The sequence below is a fragment of the Homarus americanus genome, unplaced genomic scaffold (assembly GCF_018991925.1).
Source record: "Homarus americanus isolate GMGI-L3 unplaced genomic scaffold, GMGI_Hamer_2.0 scaffold6317, whole genome shotgun sequence".
NCBI classification, from domain to species: Eukaryota; Metazoa; Arthropoda; class Malacostraca; order Decapoda; family Nephropidae; genus Homarus; species Homarus americanus.
This window is the reverse complement of record NW_024730668.1, coordinates 11,699,154-11,712,194: the sequence shown is the minus strand read 5'-3', so window position 1 is coordinate 11,712,194 and position 13,041 is coordinate 11,699,154. Positions and strand designations below refer to the sequence as shown.

General features: G+C 37.8%; 1 protein-coding gene across 1 annotated transcript in view; it reads left to right on the top strand.

The window, feature by feature from the left end:
* LOC121867082 (C-type mannose receptor 2-like) overlaps nucleotides 1-13,041 on the top strand; it is a 74,233-nt gene that overhangs the window by 39,941 nt on the left and 21,251 nt on the right. The window contains exons 4-5 of the mRNA XM_042366838.1: nucleotides 1,346-1,433; nucleotides 9,906-10,064. Of these exons, the coding sequence (XP_042222772.1) occupies nucleotides 1,346-1,433; nucleotides 9,906-10,064 (247 nt within the window). The remainder of the gene's footprint in view (nucleotides 1-1,345; nucleotides 1,434-9,905; nucleotides 10,065-13,041) is intronic.

Genomic DNA, 13,041 nt, shown 5'->3' with positions numbered 1-13,041 from the left:
AAACTATGTATATATACGCGGATTTTAGCTGCGCGGAATCCAACTATGCGCATCAATGCCATGCAATTCAAATTCTAAAGTAACGCGGGGGTCCCAAGTACTCATGCATAAACTTCCATACGTGGCACGGCCGAGTGAGGGAGGGAGAGAGGAGAGAGAGAGAGAGGATGTAAGCAAAGGAGCTGGCTGTTGATTAGCTAAGTGGCCACTACCAACGAATAAGGTGGCCGTGGCGTCACCAACGACGTGGACGCCATTCACAGTCATCCTCTCCTCAAGACACTAGAGCGGCTTGCCTTTTCCTGTATTTTTGAGGTATTTTTGGCTACGACAGCTACCATGGCTGTTGGGACTCCAGCACCTTCCCAGCCAGACAGAAGAGTGAAGTCTATGACCCTGGCACGCAAGAAGGAGATAAGAGTCTGGCTGGACAATGGCAAGAAAATGTTTATTCTTCTTATTTAAGGGCTCTTTTTTGTTTTATTATTCACCTTAAATAACTAAGGTACAAATATTTAATTGAGAGTAACTTTCATAGATGTTATGTGCAGAAAAAGTGTTTTGAAAGACCAGTATTGGGTTCATGGTGTGTATCTAGAGGGGTCCCGGAACCAATTTTTTTTCCCCAAGTGCGCTCCACTCCCTTGGCACCAGTTATCATTATTTCATCTTTAAATATTCTTGGCACTGCTGAAATTGTTAGAAAATCTAATAGGTTATAGAAGTGACGTCATCTCAGCAGGGCTGAAATCCATAGGATAAAGCGAAACATACTTCAAAAAGCATATGAGGGTTATCGTTATGTTATTGCTGCTAAAAGCGTCATGGATCATTTCTTTGAAACCACTGTACAGCAAAATAGCTGGCTGTAATTTAACAAAATCATAGTGGAGGTTTCAAAATTTTCAGGGGAAAAACCTATCACAGTATCTTGTCGAGACAACAAGCCAAGTATTCCATTCCTTGAGTGGATTATAGTAGTTGACTCTCCCCGATTTCTAAATTCCGATTTCTACTTCTTGAATAGTTTAGAAGAAATTCTATGATTAGTTACATAACAAGGGATGACTGGAACATCAGCCTGTAGTTTTTTAAACTAATATATCTTGGCAGAACCATCGTAACTGCGCTCGCTAGTTGTGTGTTTCTGAGTTTTGAACAGAATTGATTTTAATCTACTCTTTTTCAAAGTATTTTATGAAAAATATATTAGCAAGGAAAATTTGCCTTGCAGGGTTTAATCGATATATTCGTGAGAATTTAAAATTAATAGAAAATTCCGAGACCCATAAATTTCGTAAAAGATAACATGTTTGTGATAATAAAATGTTTTTCTAACCATCAGAAGAGGACAGTCGACTACATATACGCTGGCAAGTGGAATGACATGCCCTGCTCCAGTGAAAACTACTATGTGTGCAAAATTACTGTCAGTAAGTAGGCATGAGTTGTTTGATACAATTTTCTTTACGGTAGTAATATTATATTGCAAGGTTTCCAGCTCTCCAATAAAACGTACAAATAATATTTTTAAACGGAAATCTAAACATCCTCGTAGTTTTCATTTCGGTAAGTCTTATATCTTATATGCTATAATATTATCGGCTCAGTTAACCAGTTCATTCGCTCGCCTCACCCCCTTTCTTAAGTAAATCTCAAAAACAAATGATGAATAAAATTTCTGTTATACTAAAAGATGTACACGTTTATTTCGTTGTTTGCTAATTATATCAGCAACATAACCATTCCTCAGACTAACTAGCATAAATAACTTAAAACTATAAAAGAAACTCACAACTATATACAAAATTAACATCTATATAAGCTACAAGACTCGCATCCACTTACCAAAAAATTACACTTTATAGCAGACTCAAAACAATATACCATACTCACAACCATATACCAGACTCACAACAATATACAAGCCTCACAACAATATAGCAGCATTACAACAATATACCAGCCTCACAACAATATACCAGCCTCACAACAATATACCAGCCTCACAACAATATACCAACCTCACAACAATATACCAGCCTCACAACAATATAGCAGCATTACAACAATATACCAGCCTCACAACAATATACCAGCCTCACAACAATATACCAGCCTCACAACAATATACCAGCCTCACAACAATATACTAGCCTCACAAAAATATACCAGCCTAACAACAATATACTAGCCTCACAATAATATATCAGCCTCACAACAATATACCAGCCTCACAACAATATACCAGCCTCACAACAATATACCAGCCTCACAACAATATACCAGCCTCACAACAATATACCAGCCTCACAACAATATATCAGCCTAACAACAATATAACAGCCCCACAACAATATACCAGCCTCACAACAATATATCAGCTTCACAACAATATACCAGCCTCACAACAATATACCAACCTCACAACAATATACCAACCTCACAACAATATACCAGCCTCACACAATATACCAACCTCACAACAATATACCAGCCTCACATCAATATACCAGCCTCACAACAATATACCAGCCTCACAACAATATACCAACCTCACAACAATATACCAGCCTCACAACAAGATAACAGCCTCAGAAAAATATACCAGCCTCACAAAAATATACCAGCCTCACAACAATATACCAGCCTCACAACAATATACCAGCCTCACAATAATATACCAGCATTACAACAATATACCAGCCCCACAACAAGATAACTGCCTCAGAAAAATATACCAGCCTCACATCAATATACCAGCCTCACAACAATATACCAGCCTCACAACAATATACCAGCCCCACAACAATATACCAGCCTCACAACAAGATAATAGCCTCAGAAAAATATACCAGCCTCACAAAAATATACCAGCCTCACACCAATATACCAGCCTCACAACAATATACCAGCCTCACAATAATATACCAGCATTACAACAATATACCAGCCCCACAACAAGATAACTGCCTCAGAAAAATATACCAGCCTCACATCAATATACGTGCCTCACAACAATATACCAGCCTCACATCAATATACCAGCCTCACAACAATATACCAGCCTCACAACAATATACCAGCTCACATCAATATACCCAGCCTTCACAACAATAGAGCACCAGCCTCACAACAATATACCAGCCTCACAACAATATACCAACCACAACAATATACCAGCCTCAACAATATACCAGCCTCACAACAATATACCAGCCTCACAACACATACACCAGCCTCACAACAATATACCAGCCTCACAACAATATACCAACCACAACAATATACCAACCTCACAACAATATACCAGCCTCACAACAATATACCAGCCTCGACAAACAATATACCAGCCTCACAACAATATACCGTATTTCACAACAATATACCAGCCTCACAACAATATACTGCCTCACAACAATATACCAGCCTCACAACAATAGCAATTAGCCCCACAACAATAGAGTATATTTTGTTTTACGGGTATTATCCCACCCGGGCATTGCGGCCCACTCACCCACATCAGCTCAAAGGAAAATATAATAATAATAATAATAATTATAATAATAATAATAATAATAATAATAATAATAATAATAATAATAATAATAATAATAATAATAATAATAATAATAATAATAATAATAATAATAATAATAATAATAATAATAATAATAATAATAATAATAATAATATAATAATAATAATAATAATAATAATAATAATAATAATAATAATAATAATAATAATAATAATAATAATAAGTAATAATAATAATAATAATAATAATAATAATAATAATAATAATAATAATAATAATAATAATAATAATAATAATAATAATAATAATAATAATAATAATAATAATAATAATAATAATAATAATAATAATAATAATAATAATAATAATAATAATAATAATAATAATAATAATAATAATAATAATAATAATAATAATAATAATAATAATAATAATAATAATACTACTAATAATACTAATAATACTAATAATACTAATAATAATAATGATGATAATATGGAACCATAAGGAAATTAAAAAAAAAAGATCATTAGTGAGAAACGATATGTGTATGCTGTGTTGTCAATATGAGAGAAACAATTGAGACCCTGCAATTGTGTACAAATGAGGCAGAAAGTCAGATCAGCATCCTGGGACTTGGTCACAATTTTTAGTTGCCATATGGCAGCAGGGTCTACCATTAGACAACACATTATGTTTCCAATATCTTCCCAGGCGGTAGTACCTCCCTGTTTGGTAGGTGCCTACTACCTACTACCACCTTCACAACAAAATACCAGCCTCACAACAATATACCAGCCTCACAACAATATACAAGCCTCACAAAAATATACCAGCCTCACAAAAATATACCAGCCTAACAACAATATACTAGCCTCACAATAATAAATCAGCCTCACAACAATATACCAGCCTCACAAAAATATACCAGCCTCACAACAATATACCAGCCTCACAAAAATATACCAGCCTAACAACAATATACTAGCCTCACAATAAAATCAGCCTCACAACAATATACAAGCTTCACAACAATATACCAGCCTCACAACAATACCAGCCTAACAACAATATACTAGCCTCCACAAAATATATCAGCCTCACAACAAATACCAGCCTCACAACAATATACCAGCCTCACAACAATATAGCCTCACAACAATATACCAGCCTCACAACAATATACCAGCCTCACAACAATATACCAGCCTAACAACAATATACCAGCACAACAATATACTAGCCTCACAACAATATACCAGCCCTAACAACAATATACACCAGCCTCACAAAAAATTATCAGCCTCACAACAATATACAAGCCTCTCAAATATGACTAACACAATATACTAGCCTAATAATAATAAATCAGCCTCACAACAATATACGAGCTTCACAACAATATACCAGCCTACAACAATAAACCAGCCTCACAACAATATACCAGCCTCACAAGAATATATCAGCCTCACAACAATATACTAGTCTCACAAAAATATACCAGCCTAACAACAATATACCAGCCTCACAAGAAATATATCAGCCTCACAACTATACTAGCCTCACAAAAATATACCAGCCTAACAACAATATACTAGCCTCACAACAATATACCAGCCTAACAACAACTAGCCTCCCCAATAATATATCAGCCTCACAACAATATACCAAGCCTCACAACAATATCTAGCCTCACCAAGTATCCAGCCTCACAACAATATACTAGCCTCACAAAAATATACCAGCCTAACAACAATATACTAGCCTCACAATAATATATCAGCCTCACAACAATATACCAGCCTCACAACAATATACAGCCTCACAACAATATACCAGCCTCACAACAATATACCAGCCTCACAACAATATACAGCCTCACAACAATATATCAGCCCTACTGCTTAAATATAACAGCCCCCAACAATATACCAGCCTCCACAACAATATATCAGCTTCACAACAATACTATACCCACTAGAGTGTGTGTCTCATAGGAAGATCTAAAACTAATGGCCCATCACTTTTTTGGTAGATTTTAGTGTATATAAACAGAAAATAATTTCAGTTTCAATATTTTGCAACCTTTTGCTAGGTAAATTTTAGCGTGAAATTTATCGAAAATCTAACGTACAGCTGCATTAGTGCATTACAATTAAATAGTGAACATTGCTTCCTGACTTCATTCTTTAACAACCCAACTAACAATATTTTTTTCTGTTTCAGATTCTGATGCATTTATAAGTTGATAATATTTGCGATGGCTGCTTGTGTCAGGACGAGGAACCAAAATCCAGCCATCTCGTCACTATCTTGGGTCTGGGAGAGAGCTCCTGAAGTCGGAGTTGCCTACATTGAGAGATGCTTTGAGATACGGTGTTTTAATCAGGCAAATCAGTGAAAAGAACCAAAGAACTTACACAAACAAAGACATTGCCAGTGATATGACCAAAGCTGTCTTGGCACAGTACACTCTGGCTAACGCTCAGTTCAAGCCTCCAGTCATAACAAGTCAGAAGAAGATTAGTGAGAGACTGCTAGCCAGTTGGGAAAAGGCAAGAGATATCTCTCTTGGGAGAGGAAAACTTGCAGTTAAGGACAGCTTTGCCAAGCAACTGGACCAGTTATTTGACATAATTACTTGCAAGTGCCCAATTGTTCTCTGTCCTGAGTTTGGATGCGATCGTGACTGTAAATCCGAGGCCCACATCTCCTGTATTTGCAAGCGTGAACTGAAGATTCCTGTGATCGAACTGGCATTTGTCAAAGCACAGAGAGAGAAGACTGGCAGTATAGGGGCTCTCATGATTTCTAGCCAAGATATTCCGGAGTCCAAGAGACAGGAGGCTGCCACAGAGAGACAGAAGAGGAGAAGAGTTGCCGAGGAAAAGAGACTTGAGAAGGCCCAGGGTGAGGTAAAAAAAGGCCGATGATTGGAGTCAAGCTGATTCAGAGTTTAATGACTTCCCCATGGCTGATCCGAGTGCTGACCAGAAGAATGGTGACTTTGTCCCTAACCCAGAAAATAATGATCCCAAACTTTCCAGGCATAACATTCGAAATAGGAAAGATATCCCGAGCATAGCTCTGGCCAGCATGCGACACCACACTGGTCTCAGAGAAACTGCAGAGATAGCAACAGCTGCCTGGATTGACGGTGGTTTGATAACACCTGATGATGTTCACCTGATGATAGATCATAACAAAGTAAGGAGAGCTCAGGAGAAACTTGTCAGTAACCTAGAAGAGGAGTTTGATAAGGGGATAAGAGAAAATGGAATCAATTGTTTGTTCTTTGATGAAAAGGATGACACTAAAGCAGTTCATGAAAGGAGATTCTTTTGAATGCTGTTCCCTGCCATGGTGAAGGAGGAACACTACCTCCTGCTGCAGTGAACCAGGAGGGAAGTATTTGTGGCATTTCACTCCAGAGAAAGATGACATCAGGAAACCAGCTGAGATAGTGGCAGATAACATTGTGAACTGGCTCAGAGAGGAACGTAGACCAGACCCTGCAGGCCATTGGAGGGACAGCACCAACACGAACACAGGGTGGCAAGGGGGGGTCATACAGTGGATAGAGCGGAAGATTGGGAGGAAGCTGGTCTGGATTGTTTGTGACCTCCACACCAACGAGTTGCCACTCAGACATCTGATCCAGGAGCTGGATGGCAAGACTCTTTCAAACAACAGATGCTCTGGTCCTCTTGGCAAGATACTGGACTCTGCCACTGAGTTAGAAATAAATCCGAGCTTTGAAAAAACCACAGTTGGCCCTCCACTCGTTGAGCTTGCACATACTGTCATTGACGACCTGAGTACTGACCAGTACTATGGTTACATGATTTGCAGTGCCATCAAAACTGGGGTTATGCCTGATAGACTTGCTTACCTGCAGATAGGTCCAGTCTCACATTCTAGGTGGCTCACAACGGCTCTCAGGTTCTGCAGAATTTGGGTCGCTCATCATAAACTGAAAGGGAACCAGCTTCACAACCTGAGACTTATTGTCCAATTCATCGTGAGTGTCTACTTGTCAAATTGGTTCAACACCAAGGTCAAGTCATCGTTCTCCGAAGGTCCGAGGCATGTTCTCTTCCAGCTTGAGCTCCTGAGGAGTCAGCCAAGGAAGGTTGTTCAGATTGTGGAGCAGACTGTGAGGAGATCTTCCTGGTATGCTCATCCCGAGGCAGTTCTGCAGACAATGCTCTGCAGTAAGGATGAGGAGGAGAGAAGAGTGGCAGTCAAAAAGATCTTGGATATGAGACTTATAAGAGGATTGGGCATGACGAATCAGTTGGTGACGATTCCTTCAGGGTCAGGAAGACTCCTGAAGTCAATCTAGGTGCCAAGACCCTCACTGATCTCATAGATCTGGATAACATCCAGGCTGGCAGTGAGCCCCCTCTTACCTGCAGCCTCACCAATGTTCAAGTCAGAGCTTTCCTGGACAACCCCATGCATGTCCCTGCCAGGCCCTCGCACACCCAGAGTATAGAGCGTTGTGTACAGCAAGTGAGCGAGGCCAGTAGTCACGTGTACAGCCAGGAGAGGAGGGAAGGCTACATCCGAGCTCAGGTGGTCAGCAGGGAGGTGATGAGTAGAAACAGAAGCAAGAAAGACATGTTCTCTATGGTGTGCAGCAACACCGGGTCGTAGTAGTAAAACCGGTTTTTGTATTTGATGATTTTGTTTTCTAAAGGAATATTAAATTTAATAAATGTGTCAAGATCATTCGTTTCACTATTCTGGATCATTTTCATCCTAATAAATTAACCTGATACATTTACTTTACTTTAAATAAGCTATTTAGTGGTGTTGGTAAATGGGTGGGAATACTCAATTTTCATAAGATTTCAAGTTAAAATTTACCTAGCAAAAAATAAAAACTTTTCAAATCTGAAGATATCACATGATTCTGCACATAGAACTACATCATTAATACCATGGGCCGATTTTTCAAACTAAAAAAAAAAAAATTCGCCTCCGTATGACACCCTAATATACCACCCTCACAACAATATACCAGCCTCACAACAATATACCAGACTCACAACAATATAACACTGAGATTACAGATAGTTGTCGATTTATGTGATTTGGAAAGGTAGATGTGTTTCTAAATTGACTTAGTCTGGTAGAGAGATTGTTGGATTGACCCTGACAAGTTGAGGTATTGTCAACATGACGTGAGTGACCTGAGGAGGTTGAGGTGTTGCTGCCATAAGCTGAACTTGTAGAGGTATTGTTGTTATGACCTGGACAGGTATTGTTAAAATAACACCTGCAGTTGTTGTTCACATGAACTAGGTAGGTGTTGTTGATATGACATGAGCAAGTAAAACTGTGCTTCATATGGTTCAGATTCTTCTAAAGAACCGAGTAAATCATGTTTCGGTAATAAACCTGTATTATAGTTATCTTCAACATAATGGACACCCAGTGCTGAATCAAGTATAAAAATCAAGATTGGTCAATGACAGATATTCTTTATGTATCAATCATTGCCTCTTCAAGATAACACCTCCAGATCTAGGCATAAATATGTGCTCTCAACCTGTACCTTCTGCTGTTCACTAGAAATGTCACTTACCTCTAACGTCACTAAGGGGTAGGATATTTACTGACATCTAACTTAACTTTAACTCTTTCTGCTTTTTTTTTATTTAACAGCTAATTACTGAAAGGTTTGATCAACAAGGAAGAGGATAACCTTTTTTAATAAAAGTAATTTTAATAATAATGGCGTTAACTTGTGCCAGTATCCAGAGGGTCTTAACCTTCCATGCAGCGATAATAAGAGGTTGTATAGTTTATTTCTAATTTAATATTTTTGTTTTTGTTTTTGTGGATGGCCATACTAGGTGCGATTTCCCAGTAAGGAGAGTTGTTGGCAGTCTATGTTTTGGACACATTTTCTAGCCCGCTCCCTATAGTATGGGGTGACTAGAGTGGCTTCTGTAAAGGGAGGCCCGGTCACCAATATCTCAGTGAATAGACAATCTCCTTGTCTGTGCCATCCCACCACTACACCCACAAATGTATCCCACCACTACACCCTCAGATGTATCCCACCATTACACCCACAGATATATCCCACCACTACACCCACAGATGTATCTCACCACTACACCCACAGATGTATCCCACCACTACACCCACATATGTATCTCACCACCAGATACATATTACGTTAAGAAAACATTGGCTGGTTGACTTGAGACGATGTAATAAGTTTGTTAATGAATCATGGTTTAAGTTTAGATCTTTTTCTAAGGTCCTAACGAAAAGGTTATGTTTCAAATCTGGAATAAGATTTAATGTTAGAAAATTGTTATATAATGTGCAATATTTCGCCTTCCAGCAACTTGCCCACAGACTTGGACACTACATGAAGGGAAGTGCTATTTTGCCAGTAACTACGAGATAACATGGCATGAAGCTCGAGACAAATGCCAAGAATTCAATACGAAGGCTGACCTCATTAGCATCCACTCCGAGGAGGACAACAACTTCTTTACAAGTACTGTATATGTCGTGCACTTCTTTGCTGCTTTAGGGTATTATTATGAGTTCAATATTATATTCTACTGCTGAATAATATGGGAATATTTTACATTAAAAATTATACTGTCCCTGTGTTCATGCACGTGGGTTGATTAAGCTACTTATCCACAACTTGTTGCAATTTAAGGCTACTGGGGGTTTTGGTAACAGCAGGAATATTGACCTTCTTAAATCACTGAAATGGTGTCTCTTGTATTAAACGAAGATTCATATCTACTCAACCATTTAATATTATTAATTGAAAAATCCAACTGGAAGCTTATCAACCCCATAAGCTTTATAACTTCATTTTCTTCTCAGCTGCCAAAATTGTCAGCTTGGAACGTATTTCTACTAGTTTCTTACCCTAAGTCGTCCATTACAACTAAACAGTATATTAAACGAAGGTTTAAAAAAAACTGTATTTACCTAGTAAATGAAACCCGTAGCTATGTTATTATATTGTGGTGTACCATTGTAAAATTTTCTTATTATAGAATTAAATACAATTATGGATATATATATATATATATATATATATATATATATATATATATATAAGGTTAGTTATGCTGATAACCATACAGAAAGAAGAAAACACGATGAGGAATATAAATATATCTATAATATTGGGCTTAAATGTATTCCTAGAGACTTTCTGTTAGACAAAACGCCTCGAACATTACAAAAGAAATCTTTTATATGAACTGATCCCAAGCCCACCCATGACCATATATAAGAATTTTAGTATTACTTTATTTCAAAAATTTCTTCAAATTCTTTACAACTAAAACCTGGAACGTCAATGGGTACTAAAGTCCTCGCACTGTTAAAACAAAGTTAATCAAGAACTCCTCAACAACACAATTGGTTGCATTTATAAAGTTCCTTTGCATTTAGGCTGTGACAGGTAAAGGATATTGTAACGGACTTAAATAACATAAAATATAAAGTCAGATAAATATAACTCAATGCTCTGTTTGTTTCATCTGAAGGAGTACAAGTATCGCACACTTTGGGATAATGTGCCTCTACAGATATTATTACCTTTAAATTCAATTACAGAAATATAGAATCTAGTCTCATTAAACATACCGGTACAGGCGTCTTAAAAGAGTAAAATTAGATTATGGACCCCCTTGTACTACTAAAAAATCATTAGACACCGGAGTTGTGCCAGACTTGTGGAAACAGGCAAATGTAGAACCCATATTCAAAAAGGAGACAGAGCATCAGCTTCAAATTACCGGCCGATCAGTTTGACGTCAGTTGTGGGGAAATTTCTTGAATCAATTATAGCATCTAGCATCTGATCGCATCTAGAGAAAAGCAAATTAATCTACGTCTCTCAACATGGGTTTACAAAGGAAAAATCTTGTCTAACAAATCTGCTGACGTTTTTTAGGAAAGTCTTCGAGGTAGTACATAATGACGAAAATTACGATGTTATTTACTTAGACTTTAGCAAAGCATTTGACAGAGTACCGCATCAGAGGCTTCTGAGAAAAATTAAGGCTCGTGGTATCGAGGGAAAAGTTTTAAATTGGATAAAATCATGGCTCACCGATAGAACGCAGAGGGTCAGCGTAGATGGTGTTAAATCTGAGTGGGGTCATGTAACCAGTGGGGTTCCCCAGGGGTCAGTACTAGGCCCATTCTCACCATATATAATCTACAAAAAATTATTCTAGATATTGGGACTACAGTGACATAAGCAAGTTTGCGGATGACACCAAAATAGGAAGTGGATGGATTCACAGGCAGGATGCAAATGCATTACAGGAGGATCTAAATAAACTGCAGGGGTGGTCTGAAAATGGCAAATGAAATTCAACACCAGCAAGTGCAGCGTACTTAATATTGGAAGAACAAATACTTATAATGTATACAGCCTTAACAACATCAACCTAGAGAAGTCGACTTGTGAAAGAGACTTAGGGGTACTTGTAAGCCCGGACCTACGGCCTAGAAAACAGTGCGTTAATGTTCGAAATATGGCAAACAGAGTATTGGGTTTTATATCTAGAAGTAAGAACAAGAGTGCAGAGGTCTTATTGCAACTATATCTGGTAAGTCAGGCCGCGCCCGATTATGCGGTTCAGCGGTGCCCTTATGGTAGAATGGATATCAATTCACTAGAGTCGGTGCAGGAAGAATGACAAATGATTCCGGGACTTAGGAACCTTCCATAACAGGATAGGTTAAAGAAACTTAACTTGCATCTCTTGTTATCAGAAGAGTGGAGATATGATAAGTTTATTAAGTGGGTGGCGAATCAATAAGGGGGATATAGATAAAAGTCTTTATAATATCTGAGCAGATAGACCCGGAGCAACGGATTTAAGGTTGATAAGCTTTAGGTTTAGAGGAGATAGGAAGGAAACTGTCTGGCTAAAATAGGGTGGTGGACGAGGAATGTTTTAGCAACTTTGTAGTAAGTGCTGGAACTCTGGAAAGTTTCAAAAGGAGGCTAGATAGATTCATGGATGATAGAGAGTGGTAGTAACTCTCGATAGGAGCTGCCATGCACAGGCCAACCGGCCTATTGCAGACTCCTTATTTTCTTATGTTCTTATGTTCTTATTTGTAACCAGGTGAGAAGGTTGGGTCACCTTACCCTCTGACCTGACTACCGACCGTTGCGGTGCTTTTTAAAGATTAGTAGGGTCATTACCTAATACCTGACCATTGTGGACCTGATCTCACCCTCCTCTGTATATATACACCTTGTTTTGTAGTTCTCCTTAGTCTGTACTCAACCCTGAAGATGTGAATGACACGAAAGCGCTCGGGAACTTCGTGTTTTCTTCTTTCATTGTGGTTATCAGCATATACCTGGATCACGCGCAACTACAGTGATTTACTTGCATATATATATATATATATATATATATATATATATATATATATATATATATATATATATATATATATATATATATATATATATATAT